Source organism: Castanea sativa, chromosome 11, assembly GCF_040712315.1.
Source record: "Castanea sativa cultivar Marrone di Chiusa Pesio chromosome 11, ASM4071231v1".
NCBI lineage: Eukaryota > Viridiplantae > Streptophyta > Magnoliopsida > Fagales > Fagaceae > Castanea > Castanea sativa.
The window spans coordinates 41,386,910-41,409,754 of NC_134023.1; the positions used below are offsets into that span (position 1 = coordinate 41,386,910).

The window sequence follows — 22,845 nt, forward strand, 5'->3', positions numbered from 1 at the left end:
ATGGCCCAAGCCCACTGAAAATAGTGAGGCTCGTACCTTCAAATTAAGCCAAAAAAGATAAAGTTTGTATAGAGAAAGGGGAAAATGATTCTAGTGTTGGTTTAATTAAGTTTAGGTCTAAGGCCGAAGATTCAAGTAAGAAGGGAAGAGATTGATTTGAAAAGTAATTAATATTAATGAATTCCTTAGGTCAGTCTGAGGATGATTTCTTATACAAAGATCTACACAAGTCTTAATTTATATCCCCCACCACTATTCTTGTTCTTATCTTTTTATATTGATGTCTCGGAAAATTACCATCCCTTTAGCTGGGGAGTTCCCCTCCCTTATATACTCCTTATCCTTTGCATCCTAACCCTCCACTTGCATGCTTCAAGGTTTTTCTAAGGACACTTTCCCCTCAAAGTCTTGCTGAAAGTGGTAGAAGTAGCTGCTTAGCTGTGAATCTACTATTCGGGTGTCATTTCCTCATTAATGCAGCTGATAAGGTTGTTGCTATTTATTCAATGCGGAGGTAGTAGGTAAGCTTTTACAGGAAACTTCTTCCAGCTGCCTTGGCCTTCACCCAAAGGGCTACTTTGCCCATTCGAGCACTTACGTGGCATTGTGCACCTTCCTTATCCTCTCCTCAGGTAAACCAACTTATCGGGTCAAAATTACTCTTCCAATGAATTGATGAAAGACACATCGCTCCTTATCTTCCTTAGTCCTCGGACCCTCACAAAAATCTTCTATTTCACTTTTCTTGTACCGCTCTATGTCCCACAAACTTGCCACTTGTTTTTTTTTTATTTAATTGAATTCTCTCATTATGCCTTTTCTTAATTAATTACTGAAAATAAATTAAGAAACCAAACACACCACCACCACCACCACCAACCTTGGCCAGCGTCAACCATCTCTGCCCTGAAAGTCACCTGCCACAGTAGCCATAATCGCCCGATCTACACCACCACTGGAGATCCAAGCCAATCCCACCAACCACCATCACTCCACCACCAAAAAAACCAACAAATCTGACTTTATTTCTCATCTTTCATCATTATTTATTAAGAAACAAAATCAACAATAAAAGATGGAGAGTAAAATATAAACAAATCAAATGTAAATGCTATTCAATCTAAATCAAAAGAATCCATGTATTACATCGTGAACCCAACAATCAAAACCAAAAGGATCTCTAGAAGAAAAATCTAGTGGTTTGAGTTGAGGTATTCATGTGATGGGCATCAAATCCTTGGCAGAGCTGACGGTTGGATGGCTGTAAATGGCTACTTTGATGGTGTTGACTCTGAAGAAGGTTGGTGGAGGTGGAGGTGGTGGTGGGAATATGTTAGGATTTTCTTTGTACCATTCGTCCAAATATTGTGTTAGATCCATTGCTCTCCCTTTCTTGATCTGCTCAAAACCTTGGTGGTGGTAGATGGTCGTGCAAGGTGGCGTTGTTGTTGTCGCTAACCTCTGCTACTACTGCTGGTGGTGGGGTAGTGAGATGTGCTGGCTATATATTTATTTTAGGTAATTAAAATAAGAATAAGCATAGATTTTCAATTTGCTTAAATAAGTGGACACAGGTCAGGTTTTTATTTGTGGAACACAAAGTTCTATAGGATGTGTGAGATAGAAGATGTTGATTCCCTCGTTTGTCAAAAAAAAAAAAATTTACTTTCTTCAATTTTTATACACAAAATAAATTGTTGAATGTCACCATAACTTTGAATTCAGACATGAATTAATATAGTATAGAATAGTTTGTCCTTTATATTCTCAATCAGTTTTTTTATTATTATCTAGTGATAGATACTGATACTTTTGTATCTTAATTATACTACCTTTGCTTCAAAAGGTAAAGATCTACATTTGAATTATCATGGATGAGACTTAACGGATTTGGAATTACACTATCCTTGCTCAAAATAAATAACTAAATTAGAAATTGAATTGATAATATAAAGAATGAAAATATATAATGGAGTTATGATTTATTTGATTTAAGATAAAAAAGGTCTAAAATGAAAAAAATAAAAATAAAAACACACAATATCCATCACAAGAGGAAAGTTCATTAGTTCTCTTTCGAAACAAAGTAAAAATAATAATTTCTAACGTCACCCTACACCACAAAAAACTTACGACCCATACGTCGCTTTCTTGTCTAAGATCCTTGATGCATATGTTGAAATGACCATGTCAATAAGAAGGTGAAATTGCATCCATGCGAATAGGGTAACTGGAACAATAGCAAGACAAATGATAGGAATGACCACCCGTGATTTTCCTGGTAGAATAATGAAAAGAGAAGCACAAAAAGTTATCATCATGGTTGCTATGGAGAGGATAAGGGTGGAAAGGCCTACTATCATCTTTTTGGGTAAGGATTTAAGGAAATCTTCCTCTGCATAACGTGATGTGAGGATGCCAAGAAACATCAACAATGAAGTTGAGGCAGAAAGCAGAGACAAAGCATCACATATCATAAAGACCATAAAAACCTTCTCATTTAAGAAGGTTGGCAAGCCTGAATCTTGTTTGTTGCCACCTGGAACAGTAATTGCTGCTGCAAACATAATGGTAACAATCAGAGCAGCTACCACTGTACAAGAAGATGCTGTCTCCTTCATCCATTTTTCTCCTTCTTTCACCAACTCTTTATGGCTTTCTGTAAGCAATTCTCGAGGTCTTTTACCATGTGTGTTTGTATATTCTAACATGAAAGGATGGACAATGCTCTCCACCTCCTGCGTTTATTAAACAAAATCTCATAAGACTATAATTAAGATATAAAAAAATATTATATACCTTGTAACTTTGCGTCTTTTTCCTTTTTTTTAAGAATGATTCTATCCATTATAAATGAAAAGTTTATAGGATTAAAAAGTGAGAAAGATTGAATGCTTGAAAGTTAGCATGTTGAGTTTTGTGTATAGTATAAGGGTTACGTTTATATGGCTTTTGATTTTCACACATGCGCTATTTTACATCAATTATGGATATACCTATAAAATAGTGGACGTGAATGAATGTGAAAGAATACTTTTCTCTTTTATGCAAAAATACAAAAAATACTAGATATGCAAGTATATACAGGTAGAACATTGTAATGTAAGGATAATAAAGTGTAATGATACTTCGAATCATGACAGTTACGACTTGGCCTTGGGCTCCTAGGCCTATTTGGGAGTCTTTTGGCTAAATATTGCAAAAAATGAAGTTTTTTGTTGTTATAGCCACTGTTCAATGTTATTTAGCAAAATGAGGAAAGAGAATGAATTTCAGCAACAGCGTTGCCGAAATTGCATAAAAAAGTATGAGAGAGAAATAAATTTGCAGGTGATGGCAGGATTTGAATTTCGGTAATCCCATTACCGAAATTCCTGCTTCCCAAACCATTACCCGAGTGAGTGCCCAAATAAAAACAATTGTGGCAATGCCATTGACGAAAATGGGAAAGAAAAAAAAAAAAAAAAACCAATTGAGGTGCCATTGCCGAAAATGAGAGAAAAAAAAAAAAAAAAGTCAATTGTGGCAATGGCATTGCCGAAAATGGGGGAAAATATTTAAAAAAAAAAAATTCAATTGTGGCAATGGCATAGCCGAAAATGGGGAAAAAAAGTATAAAAAAAAAAAAAAAAAAAAATCTATTGTGGCAATGGCATTGCCGAAAATGGGTGAGAAAAAAAAATTGTGGCAACCAAGTCGCCGAAAATGGAGGGAAAAAAAATGCTTCGTCCACAACATTTTTCACAACAAATTACAAGTGGTTAGTTGTTATTGGTTTAAATTTAAACTTAATACTAAGATAACTTTTGTGCCCTAATAATAACAATCAGTAACAACCTGCCAGTTAGGATTTGTTGTAAAAATGTTGTGGATGTATCATTTCTAAAAAAAATCGTAGTGTCAAAATAGAAAAAAAAAAAAAAAGTGGCAAATTGTTTTGTGGCAATTGCATTGCCGAAATAGAGGGAAAAAAAAAACAATTTGCCACTTTTTTTTCCTTCTATTTCGGCACCACAATTTTTTTGAGAAATGATACGTCTACAATATTTTCACAATATTTTTACAACAAATCCTAACTGGCAGGTTGTTACTGATTGTTATTATTGGGGCACAAAAGTTATCTTAGTATTAAGTTTAAATTTAAACCAATAACAACTAACCACTTGTAATTTGTTGTGAAAAATGTTGTGGACGAAGCATTTTTTTTCCCTCCATTTTCGGCAACTTGGTTGCCACAATTTTTTTTTCTCACCCATTTTCGGCAATGCCATTGCCACAATAGATTTTTTTTTTTTTTTAACTTTTTTTTCCCATTTTCGGCAATGCCATTGCCACAATTGATTTTTTTTTTTTAATATTTTCCCCCATTTTCGGCAATGCCATTGTCACAATTGACTTTTTTTTTCTTTTTTCTTTTTTACTTTTCTCCCATTTTCGGCAATGGCACTTCAATTGGTTTTTTTTTTTTTCTTTTCTCTCATTTTCGGCAATGGCACCTCAATTGGTTTTTTTTTTTTTTTTTTTTTTTTTCCCATTTTCGTCAATGGCATTGCCACAATTGTTTTTATTTGGGCACTCACTCGGGTAATGGTTTGGGCAGCAGGAATTTCGGTAATGGGATTACCGAAATTCAAATCCTGCCATCACCTGCAAATTTATTTCTCTCTCATACTTTTTTATGCAATTTCGGCAACGCTGTTGCCGAAATTCATTCTCTTTCCTCATTTTGCTAAATAACTTTGAACAGTGGCTATAACAACAAAAAACTTCATTTTTTGCAATATTTAGCCAAAAGACTCCCTATTTGGCCTAGTGTCTAGGAATTTTTATTTTTTATTTTAACTTTTTGGAGAGGCCTAGTAAATAGGATAAACTATAATATTATGGTACTCTATAGGTTTTATCTACTGTAATTCATAGGTGAAATTACATAAAAAGGACTAGAGTTTACACACTTTTTTAGATCAGGTCCCAAGTTTTTAATTTTGTTAATTAAAGTCATAAACTTGTGAAATTATTTAAATTTGAAGCCTGTATTCATATACTTTATTCATATATGTTATTTTGGACACTAATAGAGTATAGAAAAAATGGAAGCCATTTATAAAATTTGTATTTTACTAAGGAATCAATTTTGATGTTTTGACTCATTTTCTCTCTCTCTCTCTCTCTCTCTCTCTCTCTCTCTCTCTCTCTCTCTCCATGGTTTTCTCTCCAAGCTTTCTATTGATCAATAATTGCAAAATTGACTTATGAACAAATCTTAAGTGAAATGTAAAGTTTAATCACTTGTTTTATGTGTTAATTTGTTATGTTGCTATCCAAGATAATAGAGACGGACAAAAACCTTAAATTGAAACAATTTTATAAATTTAAGACCTAATAATATGAAATATGGTATAAATTGTACACCTTTTCATATAACTTCATTTAATTTATATTAGTTGATTCTATTAAATAGATTGTATCTTTTAAACTTAATGGAGTGGAACTCTTGTTAATTACTTGTTATGCACTTTAATAAATTTTTTAAAATAATTTTTATGATAAATTCACAATTGAATTAATGAAAACACATAATATCTCCTTGCTTGCAAAATATCAAATTGATAAAAAATTAATAACTATCTTATATATAAAATGTTCAAAAATCTTAAAATTATATAGAAAACAAGAGTTAATATATCAAATCAATGAAAACATTGTTATAGATAGTTTAAATATTATAAAAGATAACCACTTATTATATTCTGTACATTAAATTATACTGTTATTTTAATTTAACAATTTAATGACTCTTTTTTTTATTTTTTATAGGAATTAGAATATGAAACCACCCAACCTTTTACTCTATTTCATTTCACTTCCGTTTCGTATTTGTCAATTTATGATTTTCCCCCTTTTTTAATTATCTTATTTCCGTTCATTTTCTTTATCTTATTGGTGGGATATTGAAGTCGTATTTATCCTCGCACATTCTGACTTTTACGTGGATCCTTAGTCTCCTATTCACTCACGCATTCTCACATTGTAGTTTAGAATAGAGTTTCCAAAGAGTGTCAGATAATTAATCACAAGAGAACTGAAAACAACTCATCATTGAAATTATATTAAAAATATATAAATAAATAAAGTGAGGGATATATGTATTATACCTTATACCATTGTACTTCTCTTTGCATAAGAAAAGCTGCTCCTGGAACCGTATTACGTCTAGCGGAAGGTTCTAACATCGCTGCGAAGTGTAATATGGTATTCCTATCGCTATCAACCAAAGCAAATAATGCTTTCTTTGCAGGAGATCTGCATAGGAAGCGAAATACTTCATGCTGACGATGAAGAACGGCCAAGTCAAATAAGCTTCGACCCGTGGATTTTTCACGACACCATACAAGGTCAGGACATGTTTTCAGTATTTCGGTAACAAACTCAACTCTCCCTTGCTTGACAGCTTTCATAACCTTACCATTTTCTAGTTGGTGAATATTCAAACCTGGTAATACTTCGCACATGCGAAGTAAAAGTTTTTTGGATTGGTGGTGAAGAAGCTTCAAATCATATATTTGATCGATTTCTAAGTCAATAATCAAAACAATGTTTAGTCAACTAAATGAGAGAAAAAAAAAATTGAAGAAAAAGATATGAAATTAATTGACTAAATGTATCATACCCAGGAATTTAAGGAGATTCCAAACAGATCCTTGAGCTGCAAAGTCGAAATAGAAAAAACAAAATCAAATACGCATACTTAAAAAGAATAGAGAACAGTTAGTTAGGGTTGCAGTTAGTAGGTTACGCATTGCTACCAAGATTAGTTTTGCTGAAGCAGATTTGTAATGTATTTATTCGAGTAGTTAGAAGTTTGTTAGATCCTAGAGGAAGCTATCGACGTGCTTTACAGTATACATAGAACTGTATAATCCATGCAGAGTAGAGAATCAAATCTCCATTGCCTTGAAAGAACCAGAAATTGTTTCCATTTCTTCAACTGATCACCAGCCGACCCTAGACCTCGGCAACTTAGGCGAATAAGTTGCCCCCAAATGCCGGGGCGAATAAGTACTTTTTTATTTTTTTTAAAAAATGTGAGTTTTTCAATTTTGTTGGGTTAAAAATATATTAACCCCAGTTAATTAATTCAATTATCTAAATTAATTAATAATCCAAATTACATGCAATATCGTGAAGGCGCGAACAAATCACCAATCTAAACTAGAGTGTAGTGGAAAATAAATTGACACAATGATTTGTTGATGAATGGGAAACTTTTGCAGGCAAAAACTCCACTGGGTGAATTTCAGGTCATCATTCTTGAAAAATCCACTAATTAAGAATAACTAGTTACAAGTATAAGGAATCTTACCATTACCCAATGGTTCCAACCTATCCCAAAATACCAATTTACAGTTGAACTTTTACGCTAATCTCCAATTATACTTAATCTTGTAGAAACTTCTCCTTTACACGAATCTCAATCAATAACTAACTACACAACAACTTGATTGTTGTTGTTTGATGCAAAGTTCTTCAATTCATGCTTGTAGATCTAAAAGAAGCTTGGTACATAACCCAAAGACGTATAAGAGCAGCTTCACAAATGCGTGTATCTCAATAGTGGTCTTTGTGTCTATGATGATAGCTATAAAAAAAAATTGCTTTTATATCCTCTAGAGACCTAGAACATGAAACCCTAGAAAAGCCTTGTCATCATGGGCCAAAAAATAGATTTGCAAATTCAGAATTTGCATACATCGATAGATTGAGAGGTATCGAGGTATGTATTGCAATTCATTAAAGCTTGATAGAGTGGAGGTGTCGAGCTAGGTATTAAGACAACCTATTTCAGCTTTTCTTGTATTGTTCTTGAGTAATCTTCATATTTTCAATAATACCACTTGTTATACTTCTTTAAAATACTTCATATTGTTCTTAAAACCACTTAGAACTACATAATTACAAGTAAAGTGCATTTTGTCATATAATATGCCAATTCATAAAATATGACTCGAACAATTTTTGTATTTTTTTTTTTCTCTTAAGAACGCCAAAAAAAAAATGATTAATGTTGAAAATACAAATGGGTCTTAAAAATTATTGAACTACCAATTATAAGAACTAATTTATATGTTCATTGGGACTTAGTCGCAACTTTCTTTGGGGTTCGTCAGAAAGCAAGAAGAGGCTTCATTTGGTGAGTTGGAAGAAAATTGCAAAGCCTAAGAAAGATGGAGGTTTGGGTATCCAAGCTGCCAAAGCTAAGAATATTGCCAATCTAGCCAAGTTAAATTGGTGACTTCATACTGAGCCTTCCTCTCTTTGGGCTAGAGTGCTTTCCCACAAGTATTGCACCCCGAGGAGGTCATCCAATTCTCGTTCATTCAAGTCTTGTTCAGCTACTTGGTCTGCTATTCGAAAGGGTGAATCGGTCTTTAAAAAGGAGCGAAATGGGTTGTTGGCAAGGACAGCAAGTTATCTCTCTGGTTCGATAAATGGTTGGACAGAGGACTACTTCGGAGTTTAATTTCAGGACCCCTTAACAAGGGGGGAAGAACATATTGCCTTAAAAGATGTGACTGGGCTCTCGAGCTGGACTTGGCGTGGATGCTCTTTCTCCTTTCCTGACAGATTGATCTCAGAAATTAAGGCTACCCCCATTTCCTTCTATGCACGAAATATGGATCGCATCACTTGGTCTTCTTCCCCGAGTGGGAATTTCGAATTGAAAGCAGCTTATAAACTTGCAATTATGGAAGAGGAAGGGCACTACACAGGCTGCTTGGATGGTTCTGGATTTGGAAGGCCTTCACTATCCCAAAAATCAAGTGTTTTGTGTGGCAGTGCTTACACAAGGGTATTCTGGTCAGTACTGTTCTTGCAGCAAGGGGAATGGATGTTTCACCTATGTGTAAGCTGTATAGGGTAGGTTCGGAGTCCATTTTGCATGTTCTTAGAGATTGCCATATTGCTCGTAACCTTTGAAACTCGTTATCTCCTCCAATGCCTGCTTCTATTTTCTTTGGTTTAAACACTTATGAATGGCTTAGTCAGAATTGCTGCAACTCTAAAACCGCTCCTAATTTGGAAATCAGATGGGGTATTATCTTTTCTTTTGGCATATGGACTTTATGGCTGAATAGGAATGGTGTGGTGTTTCGACATGAGAATGGGCAGCGAAATCTAATGTCAAAAGTCCTCGAAAAAGCAACGAAATTTGCTTACATTGGTATCAATGCAAAACAAACCTCCAACCAAAGATTGCAGTTAGTTAGCTCTTTCCTCCTCTTGCCTGGTTCAAACTTAACTCGGATGGCTCTTCACTTGGCAATCTGGGGAAGGCAGGTGGTGGAGGACTAATCCGAAATGATAAGGGAGAATGGCTTAAAGGTTATGCTAGAATGTGGGTTTTTTCGACTAGCGTGGCTGCAAAACTATGGGCATTATGTGATAGACTCAGATCATGCATAGCTCTTAAGCTTCCTGTTGTGATCATTGAATTGGACTCCAAGCTTATTGTTGATCTTCTGCAAAAACCAGATGACCATCAAAATTATATTGATGCTTTAATGAGTGATTGTGAGACCGAATTAGGCAATATTCCTAGAGTCCAAATTAAACATTGTTATCGTGAGGCAAACAAGTGCGCTGATGCACTTGCTTGAAGGGGAGCTTTGCTCTCCCAAGACTTTGTAATTTTCTTAGACCCCCTGACAGAAGTTTCCTTGCTTTTAAGTCTTGATTCTGCTTGGGTGGCCTATGACCGTGTTGTTCCTGTGTTTTATGAAATTACCCCCTTTCTATCAGGAAAAAAAATTATATTTTCATTTATTATTTTGTTGAAGTGCTACCAATTACATTCTTTTCCACGTCATTTTGTAATATTTTTGTAATAAAGGTTGTAGTAGTTTTAGCATTTTCTCACAAAAAAAAAAGAAAAGAAAAGAAAAAAGATTAATAGAAATCCAACGAATCACCATTAAGTAAATGAAAAATGCTAAAACTGCTACAAATATTACTAAAAAATACTTACAAAATGATGTGGCTAAAATAGACTGGTAGTTTGGAACCACTTAAACAACTTAATAAATGAATGGTTGAAACAATTTTTTTATTTATTGGTGACGCTTTAGTCTGTAATGCCTATGTGACAAAATTTGTTATATCCCTAACAGTGTTTAAGTGAATTAGTTATATGAAATAGTAAGAATAATGCATTTAAATGAAAAAAAAAGTTTATAATGCATAACATTAATTAAATTAAGGGTTAATAAATTTTATTGAACTGATATTTAAATACACAATCGCCTCAAATTGTATATTTAAATATCACTTCAATAAAATTTATTAACCATTGATTTAGTTAATGTTATGCATTATAACATTAACTCAATTAACTAAAGCTTTCGTCTAAGGTCTCAAATTGTATTCAATCGGCCTTGCTAATCAGCTACAAATAACTTCAATACCACAAGCTCTCAACCACAATTACAAACACCAAATTTATTTCTATCCCATATTTCAAATCTTATTTATATCAAGCTTGATAGCTCTAACTCTGTGCTTTGGAAGTATCAAATAATACTTTCCATTCTTTTGATCATACTCCTTGCTCAATTTTATTGATGGTACATAGCTAAATCCTGAAAAGTATTTCTTAGATAAGAGTGGTACAACTCTAAAAGGTGAGAATCCACTCTATCAACAAAGGAAGACAAGAGATCAAGCACTTCAAACTCTAATCAATGTTACTCTTTCACCCTTAGCATTGTCTATGGTAGTGGAACCCTAGTTTTGAAACTCGGACTGTTTAATGAACCGGAAAATAGAGAAGTTCAAGGTTTTTAAGGTCGGGCCGAGGTTCAACTGAGGTCAAATCAAAATGTATCATTTAATTTTTTTAATATATTTGATACTTAAATTGGTTTATATTTATTAATTTTTCATTCCTAACCAACAAGATGTGCGTGACCCAATAGTTTGCATGCCGGACATGTTATTTCACTTGCTAAGAGTAGGTTCAAGTCCTGCCACCAGCATATTTTCATCAATTTTTATCAAAATAATGACATGGATGAACCGAGTTCTTATAAAACCAGTCCAAGGACCAGTTCCTAGTTAACTCGATTGGATCGGCCAGTCAAGTCCGGGTTTAAAAACAAAGAGTGGAACAGGACATTACGCAAAGAGTTGGAAGGTTCTTGAATGATGATAGTGTTTATACCATAAAAATAATTTTAAGACGAAGATATGGTTTTTAATTTAATCTATAATTATTTGTTGGCATAAAGCCACATATATTAGTAGAGAGAATGACATATGTGACTTGGTAGGCATAACATGTGGAAGTTTTGTAACCATGGCATATGTCTTGGGAACAAATGTAATGTGTAAGACACTTGTCAAGAAAATAATAAACAAGAAGACATTTGTCACATTGTATGGAAGATGGAGAAGTTAAATCCTACACATAACCACCTCCTCCCTTACTTTGTGGGATAGTTACAAGCTGAAAATAATTTTGATATACATATTGTTTAAGTAGAACTAAAACAAAGTACATGAAATATAACTTTAGTAAAAGTAGAAACAAAACGAAGGGACGGTAAGAAGTAACAAAAAAAAAACATGTCAATTAATAAAGTAATGGAGAGCATGATTTTAGATAGAATAGACTGGAAGAATAGAATTAATGTGGCTGACCCAATTTAATCTGTTGATGATCTATAGTTGACACCAAATTTTAAGATTAATGCTTCGTTGTTGTTGTATCTATATTTTTAATATAAAATAAGGCTATTACTATTTATTAGGTGAGAAAAATTAATTATTTCCAAAAAATAATTTTTATTGTGAGAGACCAAAATTCCTATTGAACAAAAGAAGAAGAAGAAGAAGAATATTGACAACAATTTACCTAATCCAATATTTCTTGCTTGACCGCATTTTTCCATCTCTGATTTTTGGATGCTTATAGGAATTTGGTTGGTGTCATGAGCCAGTGGAATGCATATACCTTGCAGCAGAAGTGACCAATTAATCTTATGTAAAAAGAAAAAGAAAAAACAATGATGAAGAAAAATAAAATTGGAATACTTCATTTTTTTAATTTTCTAATATCTATACTACTATTTAAGAGACTTCCTCTATTTAGGATCTTCATTTTTTTTGTTCAAAAATGCCCATATACCTCTATGTTTAAGTAAAGACAAAATTAAAGAACAATCCAGTAAAAATACAACTCTAACTCCCACTAAAACATTGCCTAAAAAATAGGCCCCTCTCCTATTGATTTTCAAATTGCTTTATCCACTTATAAATTAGATTCTCAAAAAAAAAAAAAATATACATATATATATATATATATATATATCTATACTACTATTTAAGGGGCTTCCCCTGTTTGGATTCCATATTTTGAATGCCTAAAGTACCCTCATCATATCCACTTACAAGTTTTCAACTAACGAGGATAAATATGTAAATTAAAACTCCTACACTTTAAAATCCACAAACCCACGTACGTTTTGCAGTTTCTATCTCACTTTCTATCTCTCATTCTTCTTCAAATTAAAGACATTTATTGTCAGAGGCTCCAACAAATTTCCAGGTTCTATCTTTTGCAAGTTCCTATTTGTTTTCTTTTCTTTGGTTTATGATTGACTTTCTTTGAGCTCTACTTTTTTTTTTTTTTATATATGTATCACGTTAACTCTCTTTTTTTTTTCTTTTTTTTTTAAATGCAATTTTGAAATGAATGGTTCCTTCATATAATCTACCACTATACTTCTTAATGAATTGTCATTTCATGTTGTAGGTATTGTGATCCAAAGACAGGGTTGCCTTATGCTACAAAAGAAGCATTCAACCAACAAATTTTCAGGTTCTATCTTTTGCAAGTTCCTCTTTGTTTTCTTTTCTTTGGTTTATGAATGACTTTCTTTGAGTTCTACTTTTTTATTTTTTTTAATGTATCACGTTAAATCTTTTTTTTTTTAAATGTAATTTTGAAAATTTGATTAATGATCAAAATATAAATGATCAATTACTATTTCCTCTTTTTTTTTTTTTTTTTTTCCTTCTTCGTATTTTTTTTTCTTTTTAAGAATTTTTTTTACCATCATTGTATATGTTTTTGGCGATAAATTTTTTTTTTAATTTAGTTATTTATTTAAATAGTTGATGATGTGGTGATTAGATTTTAAAGAGTCCATGATAGAGTTAAATTCTAAAAAAATCTTTATCTTCTATTTCCTCTTTTTTTTTTTTTCCTTCTTCGTACTTTTTTTTCTTTTTAAGAATTTTTTTTCTACTATCATTGTATATGTTTTTGGCGTTAAAGTTTTTTAGTTTTTTTTTTACCATCATTGTATATGTTTTTGGCGTTAAATTTTATTTTTTTATTTAGTTATTTATTTAAATAGATGATGATGTGGTGATTAGATTTTAAAGAGTCCATGATAGAATTGAGTTCTAAAAAATCTTTATCTTCTATTTCCTCACTTTTTTTTTTTCCTTCTACGTTTTTTTTTTCTTTTTAAGAAATTTTTTTTACCATCATTGTATATGTTTTTGGCGTTAAAGTTTTTTAGTTTTTTTTTTTACCATCATTGTATATGTTTTAGGCGTTAAATTTTATTTTTTTTATTTAGTTATTTATTTAAATAGTTAATGATGTGGTGATTAGATTTTAAAGAGTCCATGATAGAGTTAAATTCTAACTCTGGTTTGTTGATTAAATTTTTTTTTAAATACTTGGTTTAACGCTAATTCTTTTATCTCTCCCAGGTTCACGTACGCACAAATTTTTTGGATTGCATTGAGGAGTCATTGGAATGAAATATTAGGTAAGTTCAGGCAAGAGACTTTACAAGAATTATTATCAACTAACAGGATAAATATGTAAAAAAAAAAAAAAAAAAAACAGCCAGTTGAATTCCACTTTCCATGTTTTACTCCTAAAAAAGTGCTTTTAGTTTTAATATGCCAATAACATTTCCCACTTTTTCAATTACCAAATTCTTTTTTTTTTTTTTCCTTCACAACCGATTATATTTAAATTTCACTTCCCATGTTTTACTCCTAAAAAAATGCTTTTAATTCGTTCAGTTTTTTCATGTGAGTCTTTTACCTGAACAAAAATAAATAAAACTATTAAACTTTTAGAAAAAAAAAACTATTTATAATTATCCTCATCCACGATTTCACCCATGTACAAACCCAGTACAAATTTAAAGATTAAACTCCCCATTATCATCAACCAGTTAGCACTTAGCAATGTTGCAGTTACAATTTTATCTTAAGGTAGGCCATCCTTATCCTCACGTCCAATCTTTAATGCTAATTCAAAAAAAAAAAAAAAAAAAAACCAACCTTGCTATGTTAAGAGCTAGAGAGGACTATGATCAAAGCAAAAAATTAGAAAAAAGGCAGAGACAAAGTGCAAAAAAAAAAAATATGCCACCGCTCAAAATAGAATTTAAAAGGTAGGTACTCTAATCTCTCTCTATATTTTGTTATTGACATTGGAGTTTTTGTAGGTGGGAATTTGGTGCTGTGTAGGTGGGAATTTATTGACAAAGATCTGATACAGTATTTTAACTATATGTTAAGCATCCCTATCTCTTTTTCATGTTCTTTTTAAGTTTTTTGTTTTTTGTTTACTGGCTTCTGTTTGCCAAAATATTCGAAGACCATGATAGCATTTCTTCTGCATGCCTAGAACTTTATTACGCCCAAATCTTTTAATTTTATTTTTCCTTTTTCTTTTTAGATTTTAGAATTTCTTATATAATTCTATCAGCAAATTATAGCATATTAATTTTGTCGGTTGGTTTTCTTTATACTCAATTAAGTGAGGAGAATTGATGTTCATGACCATGTCTAACTTATTCTTTGAAATTCGTTTTTTTTTCCTTTACTTTTTAGATTTTAGAATTTCTTATACAATTTCTTTAGCAAATTATGGCTCCAAAAAACCGTGAATGGGAATATGTCTAAGATCTTACAAATCAAAGTGGATTTCAAATTCATGTATAGTGCGAGTGGTATTTTAAAAGTTATGCTCTGATCTCCCACTCACAAAAAAAAAAAAAAAACTTATTGATGTTGAAATCATTAATGAAAAATTTTACAAAAATAAAAAAGTCTCTACATGCATGCATTCAAAACTTTTAAAAATATCATAGCTTTGCAAGATATACAAATCATTTACCTTTCAAGGCCTTTTCCTCCATTTTTTTCTCATTTGAATTTGGATTCTATAAAAATTGCAAAGTTCTACGTAATGATTTTTATTCTCTCCTCCAAGAATGTAAAAAAATTAAAATTAAAATAAAATTTAAGAATATTTTAGTTTAAGTTTTTTTTTGTTGGATAAATATTTTAGTTGAAGTTGAGTCTTAATTTTGTATCACATTAATCATGACACTAATACGAAGTATTGTTACTTGAATAGCAAATGATTTGTTGACTTTAAAGTGGTCAAAAAATTATGAATATTTTAATAGTCAATTCTAGATGTTTACATAATTCTTTTAAGATGTTGGAATTAATTATACACTAATTTTTGGTAATTTTTTCTTTATAAATCAAGTAAAGGTAGGAAGAGATGAATCCATTGACAAAAGTTTGTTCTTTTTGTATCTTATCATTATAATTACAATTTGTATATTAATGGAAAAAAAATTAAGATAAAGAAAGTATTGACGTTTAAAATATAGAAAAGTTTCTAAACATGCATAAAAGGCTATTATGTACATTGTAGCACATTTATGTTATTGGCCAATAAGCATTAGTTTGAGGAGCATTCAAATTGGGTAATGTTTCTAAAACTAATTTTCTAATGATATAAACAATTTGACAATCACATTAGAAGAAACTAGCATTTTTGCGCGTTCTTGAAGACTCTTCTTTTTATTTTTACTTTTCTCTAAGGGACTACTTTTCATCTATACTAGTCTCTGAGCACGCACGCGCGTGCGTGCTCAGAGGCTCTTCTATTTTTTCGGTAAGGGTTAATTTAGAGTATTTATTATAATTTGGGATTACTACATTTTCCAATTACAAAAAAAAAAAAAAAAAACCTTAAGGGTGTGATGAATATTATGCATTAGCAGGTGAAATAATTTTTCATTACACCCCTAGGTTTTTTTTGTGATTGGAAAATGTAGTAATCCCAAATTATAATAAATACTCTAAATTAACCCTTACCCAAAAAATAGAAGAGCCTCTGAGCACGCGCGTGCTCAGAGGCTAGTATATATATAAAATACAAACACAAGTTTTTTTTTTTTTGCTACAAAATAAACATGTAATATTTGTTCATTTTTTGAAGTTAGCCTTGTGACACTCCTGGTTGTATTCGTAGTTCTAAATGCGTAAGTAAACCTCAAATTGAAATTAATGAAAAATTTAAAAAAAAAAAAGGCCTCATCGAACACGCGAAGTGCGTGTGATGAGGCTAGTTATGAAATAAGTTTTTAGAAGCTCACGTTCATTTATGTTAAAAATATAATATTTGTTTTTATTAGGTTTTAAATTTTAAACAAGTGTTAAATTGTTATATGTTAGTTGAAAACAACCAAAACTCATTGTTTCACTAGATTTAGACAAATGAATATTAAATAAATTTTGAATAAATTACGCTAATCAAACTTTAAACAAACTAATTAACTTTCATATGATTTTTTTTATACACATATTCTTTGAAATTTCATTAGTTAATACTTATTATTTACACACATTTTCTTTGAAATCACTTATTATGTTTCTTATTTTTTTCATGCAATGCACAAGTTAACAACTAGTTTTTATTATTTATAATAGGGAAATACTGACGAATGCCCTTAGGGAAATGATTAATAATCCATTTAAGGAAAGCTTTTATGGGAAATGGAAAAAAAAAAAAAACAATTAATGTTTTGATAGCTTTTTCCATTTCTCATAAAAGTTGTGTCAAAACTTTCCTAAAATGAATTGTTAACCATTGTCCTAAGGGCACCTATTAGCATGACCCTTTATAAAAATATGATAAAACTTTTTTCTTTTTGAGGAAAAAAAGAAGAAGTTCAATAGATGATTAAGTTTTCCACTCTAAATATTCATAAATAAAAATTTAATTAACTTAATCTCCCTTAGTGCCGGGGTTGGGTGATCTCTCTAGAGGAAGGGTCCGAGCGTTGGGTCTCTTTTAAATACAAACGCTTGCCTAATTTCTGCTATTGGTATGAGTGCTTAAACCACAATGATAAAGACTGTGATCTTTGGATAGAGAGTAATGGAACTCTTTCCTTGGGGAACTAGGAGTATGGGCCATGGATCTGAGCACCTTCAAACCCCCTGTCCAGGAAAAATGTGGTAATAGTACTTGGTTACTATGAAGCTAGGAAGAAGGAGAAAAAAGAGAAGTCGAGTGCAAGGTCTCAAGGTGGCACAAGTTGCCCACCTCCTCCCAATGGCGGCACTTCCAGTGCTCACGCTGGTGCGTTAAGCTTTGACTTTTTCCAGGTTACAAATATGGTAATAGCGGTGGAAAAGGGCGATATCCTGCATATTCCCATACAGAGAATATTTTCCAACCTAAAGATATTTCAAATATCCCTAAGTCTATGACTCCCCCCCCCCCCCCCCTTGGTGAAGTACACTTTCGAAATTCAAATAGAGGAGATTGATTCGGGCTTATAGAAATTTGAATCCCCACTACTTTCCTTACTTGGTGAGTTATTTTCGGGATCTATTCCCCATTTGGCTGATTCTTTTGATGGAGAAAATTCTAGTAGCATTAATGAGGTTAACCTAGAGAATCCTAATCGTAGTATTCCTTCTGAGTCCTGCACACATACTCTCTTGGATGGGAATTTAGTTCCACGCAAATGGAAAAAAATGGCTCAAAAAAATAACTCAGATGATTTTACTATGCATGCTACTGTGTTAGGGAAACGTGTGAGAGACAAAATGGATGAAGATCATCCTAAGTTGCCTAGTAAAAAAATACAGGTTTCTAAGGAGGATGGCAGGACCTTTTTTGAATTGGCGGAAGCCAACAATCAAAAGAATTGCCTAGTTTGGAACTGTCGTAGGCTTGGGAACCTACGAATAGAGAAAAAAGCTTGGTGAATTAGACAAGACAAAAGATCCTTCCATTGTGTTCATTGCCGAGACATGGATGGATGAAGCAAGGGTAAAATAATAAAGAAAATTTTGGATTTTGAAAATATGTTTTTTTTTTTTCCAAGAAATAACAGGGGTGGTGGGCTGTAGTGAATAAAGGGAGCAATGATGCATGGAGATTTATTGGTTTTTATGGGGAACGATGATAGGTGAATCTTGGAATTTATTACATGATTTAAATAATCGTATGTCTCACCTTTGGTTGTGCTCTGGTGATTTCATTGAGTTGGTCGGTCATTCAGAGAAATTTGGTGGGGCAAACAAAAACTAAAACCAAATGCAGCTCTCATGGGATACAATTGATGAATGTGGTTTCTTACATCTTGGTTGTTGCGACGAAATTCACTTGGAAAAAATCTTTGCTGATGGACACTCAATTTGGGAACGACTAGACCAAGGGCTTGCTAATAATGATTGGCTTATGAATTTCGGTGGGACTAGGGTACATCACTTGCACTCTAACTCTTCGAATCATAGCCCTCTCAGGATAGTGCTGTCTAGTATGGAACCTCCCAGATTCCAAAAATTATTTCGTTTCAAGGAGATGTGGCTTTCTAACATGGGGTGTATAGACACTATGGAAGCAGTTTGGTCTTCACAGGTATCTTCAGGCCCATTTATTCTAATCCATTTATTCTAACAATGCATAAGGTAGACAAGTGGGGGAAAAAATTGAAGTGATGGAGTTAAAAAGAATTTTTGCAATGTCGAGGATGAATTGAGAGTGAAGAGAGATTTACTCAAAGAAGCCTAGAGGGAGGCTATGATTACTGGTTTGAACTTTTGAGTTTTATCAATAAAAGATGAAATTAAAGACCTTATGGATAAAGAGACGCGTGTGGTTTCAAAGATCAAAAGCTCAATGGGCAACGCATGGGGATAAAAGTTCTAAATATTTCCACAGTAGAGCCACTCAATAAAGTTGAAAGAATTTCATTACCTTGATATGAAACTGTGATGGCGTTTGGTTCTTGTCTCAGGAAGAGGTGGCGGCTTCAATAGTTGATTATTGCCATGCTCTCTTTTCATCATCAAACCCGGTTCAAACAGGGTGCACTATTGATTCCATTCCAAGCATAATAAGTGATGACATGAACGCTCAAATATTTGCTGATTACATGACTTGGGAGGTAGGGGCGGTGATCAAACAAATGGCTCCCCTAAAGGCTCCAGGTCTCGATGGTATGCCTCCTCTTTTCTACCAAAATTATTGGCAGCTAGTTGGTAATGATATAATTCAATACATTCTCAATTTTTTTAAATACTGCAACACTTCCATCTCATCTGAATCATACATATGTGACCCTTACCCCAAAAGTAAAAGAAGCCCCGAACTTATCTCTAAATATAGACTTTTAGTCTTTGCAATATTTTGTATAAAATCTTTTCTAAGGTTTTAGCTAATAGGCTAAAAAATATTCTACCAAATATTATAATGGAACATCAGAGTGTTTTTACTAGAAGCAAACTTATTTATGATAATATTTTGGTTGCTTTTGGGACTTACATAGCATGCAGAAACATAAAGAGAATGATGATTATTTGGCTATTAAACTGCATATTAATAAGGCATATGATAAGGTGGAGTGGAGTGGTCTTATCTTGAAGCTGTGATGAAAAAATGGGTTTTGGGGAGCAGTGGATTAAGTTAATGATGGTTTTTTGTTAAGACTGTAACCTATTCCATTCTGGTTAATGGGGAGCCAAAAGGCTTGATCAATTCAACTCGAGGCATCCGTTAGGGAGATCCCTTCTCTCCCTTTCTTTTTTTAATATGCACAGAAGGGCTTCATGGTTTGATATCCCAGGAGGCTACGTTAGGTAACCTGAAGGGTTTTTCTCTTTTTAGAATAGACCCAGATGAACTCATCTTTTATTTGTAGACGACAGTCTTCTTTTTTGCAAAGCTAATTAACAGGAGTGTCAAAAAGCTCTTGAAGTTCTGGATACCTATGGTAATTGTTCTAGGCAACAGATAAACAAAAGTAAGACGACTATCTTCTTTAGTAAATCTACTTTAGATAGTATTAGACAACTTATCAAGACAGCATTGGGAGTTCCAGAGATTAGACAATTTGAGAAGTATCAGGCTTGCCATCCTTGATAGGGAGAAAGAAAAAAGCTAGTTTTGAATTCATAAAAGAGCGAGTCTAGCGCAAACTTCAAGGCTAGGAAGAAAAGCTCTTATATCAAGTAAGAAGAAAAGCTCTTGTGTCAAAGGAAGATAGTTTTAATTAAAGTTGCGGTCCAAGCTATTCGAACTTACACTATACGTTGCTTTAAATTACCACTAGGTCTCTGTAATGAAATTGAATGTTTGATCAGAAAGTTTTGGTGGGGACAGTGAGGAGATCATTGCAAGATTCATTGGGTGAAATGGGATACTCTTTGAAAACTGAAATTAGATGGAGGTATAGGATTTAAAGACCTCAGCCTATTTAATAATGCCCTCCTAGCTAAACAAGTTTGGCGACTTCTCCACAATAAACGGTCTCTTTGTTATCGCATCTTCAAAACTCGATTTTTTTCCCAAATTGTTCTATTATGGAAGTGGCTAAGTCAAATTTCGGATCCTATGCATGGAATAGCATTTTAAAGGACAGGGATGTTCTATTGAGGGGTGCACGGTGGAGGATAGGGAATGGGGCCAAGGTTAGTATATGGAAGGATGCATGGCTCCCATCTTTGGAGAATCCTAAAATCCAATCTCATGTAGTGGATTTATTTTCTGAAGCTTTAGTAAACTCTCTATTTTCACCTACTCATAATACTTGGAATGTGGACCTATTGCATCAATTGTTTTCAAATCAAGAGGTTGAATTGATAAAGAAAATCCCACTCGGGCAAGGACTTTCAGAGGACAAGCTTGTCTGACCCTACGTTTCTTCGGGTGTTTATACAGTAAAGTCAGGATACAACTTTCTTTCAAAACATAGAGCATTTGAGTCACAAACTTCTTCCAATCCGAGCCAGTATCAAGAGGTTTGGAAACATGTCTGGAGTTGCAAAGTTCTGAATAAAATTAAGAGTTCTCTCTAGAGGGCCTTTAAAAATCCTCTTCCTGTCAAAATCAACCTGGTTCGTCAGAATGTTCTAGCTGAAGACACATGTGAGCAGCGTAAACAATTACCTGAGGACATGATTCATGCAATTTGGCTTTGTTTTGAAATTTTTGGTGCGTAGGAGCCTGACCTGACTTGGAATTTTCACCGACCAAAACACTTTCCTAAGTTTTTGGATCTAGTCCAGTAAATTATTAATGAGAATAAAGACTTAGATCAATTTGCTATGTTTATCAGGACACTGTGGTTTCGCAGATATGGACTTCGGGTTGAAGATAAACCCTTCCCTCTCACAGATATTATCCTAATGGCCAGACAGGTCCAGACAGATTTCCTGCCAGTCAACCTAGGGACATCTCTTACTTCCTCAGTTGTTCAAAAAGATTGTGTTTGTTGGTCCCCCCCAATTTCTCCTATGGTTAAAGTCAATTTCGATGGTGCTGTTTTTAAAGATTTAGGGGAGGTAGGTATTGGGTTTGTGGTTCATGACTCTCAAGGGCTGGTTTTAGCGTCAATGTCAGAAAAGGTTCTACTTCCACAGTCCGTTACTGATGTAGAAGCCAAGGTTGCTGTGAGAGCTATCAATTTTGCTTAGGACCTCAGCCTTCCTTTGGTTAATATAGAAGGTGATTCAGAGATTATCATCAAAGCTCTTTGTAGCGAAGATGAATCATTCTCTTCCTATGGTCACCTTATCGTTGAGGCAAACCTTTCTATGGTTTCCTTTTATTCCTTTTGTGTTTCTCATATTCACGGAGAAGGTAATTCAGTTGCTCATAGCCTCGCTAAACATGATAGACATGTTAGTTGTCTAATGGTGTGGATGGAAAATGTTCCACCACACATCAATTCTGTTCTCCTAGCCAACTTTGGCTAGTCTTGCTTCTGTTTTTCAATAATGTGTGCTAACTTCTTTTAAAAAAACTTTAGTATTAATAAATTAAAAATTTTAATTAATCCAATTATTGCAATTTTTTCCAAATTAGATTTCAAGTTCACCTGAATTTTGTAGTATTAAGTGTCCATACAATTTAACACTAGTGTTAGGGTTTTAGACCCCAGTTATCACCAAATTAATCCACTTTGATTAAAATAATTAAAACATCAAACAAACATAGACCACATAACCTAGGAAGCTTATGAAATTGGGGTTTCATAGATGGGGAAGATTTAACCTAAATAATCCTCAAGGCAATATTTTACTAATAGAATTGAAGTTTGTACAATAAACTTAACCCTAAATCTACTGCTACGTACTTACCGGTTATGACCACAAGTAACTCTGAATCCACAGACTCTTCTACTGTGAAATTGTTGCACACAAATTGGAGAGTTTGTGACTTTGAGATCTCCATTCAAAGATTTAGATCAAAAACTGTGGCTGATTGGATGCAACAACTTTGCTTTATGACTAGATTTGTTGTTTGCATAAGGTCTCTAGCTGTAGCTCTAAAAGGGTATGGAAAATCTCCAAATTTGTGTAGAGAAAATACCCCCTTGAATGTGCAAAAATTTGCTCTAGGGTATGTATTTATATATAATTAAGATCCATCATAAATAGCTAAGTAGAAAACCAGATCCGCAATCTGCACGAATCTCAATCAATCGAGATAAGTGG

The 22,845-nt window shown here is 33.1% G+C and overlaps 1 protein-coding gene across 4 annotated transcripts in view; it reads right to left on the reverse strand.

The window, feature by feature from the left end:
- Positions 1–1,974: 1,974 nt before the first annotated feature.
- Positions 1,975–22,845, reverse strand: part of LOC142615704 (uncharacterized) — a 36,059-nt gene continuing 15,188 nt past the window's right edge. For 3 of the 4 annotated variants that reach the window (XM_075788472.1, XM_075788469.1, XM_075788471.1), the window contains 4 exons: positions 11,912–12,010; positions 6,671–6,706; positions 6,156–6,574; positions 1,975–2,738 (listed from right to left, as the gene is read on the reverse strand). In XM_075788472.1, the coding sequence (XP_075644587.1) occupies positions 2,130–2,738; positions 6,156–6,574; positions 6,671–6,706; positions 11,912–12,010 (1,163 nt within the window). In that variant the 3' untranslated portion in view covers positions 1,975–2,129. The remainder of the gene's footprint in view (positions 2,739–6,155; positions 6,575–6,670; positions 6,707–11,911; positions 12,011–22,845) is intronic. The other variant, XM_075788470.1, reaches the window with a different exon arrangement.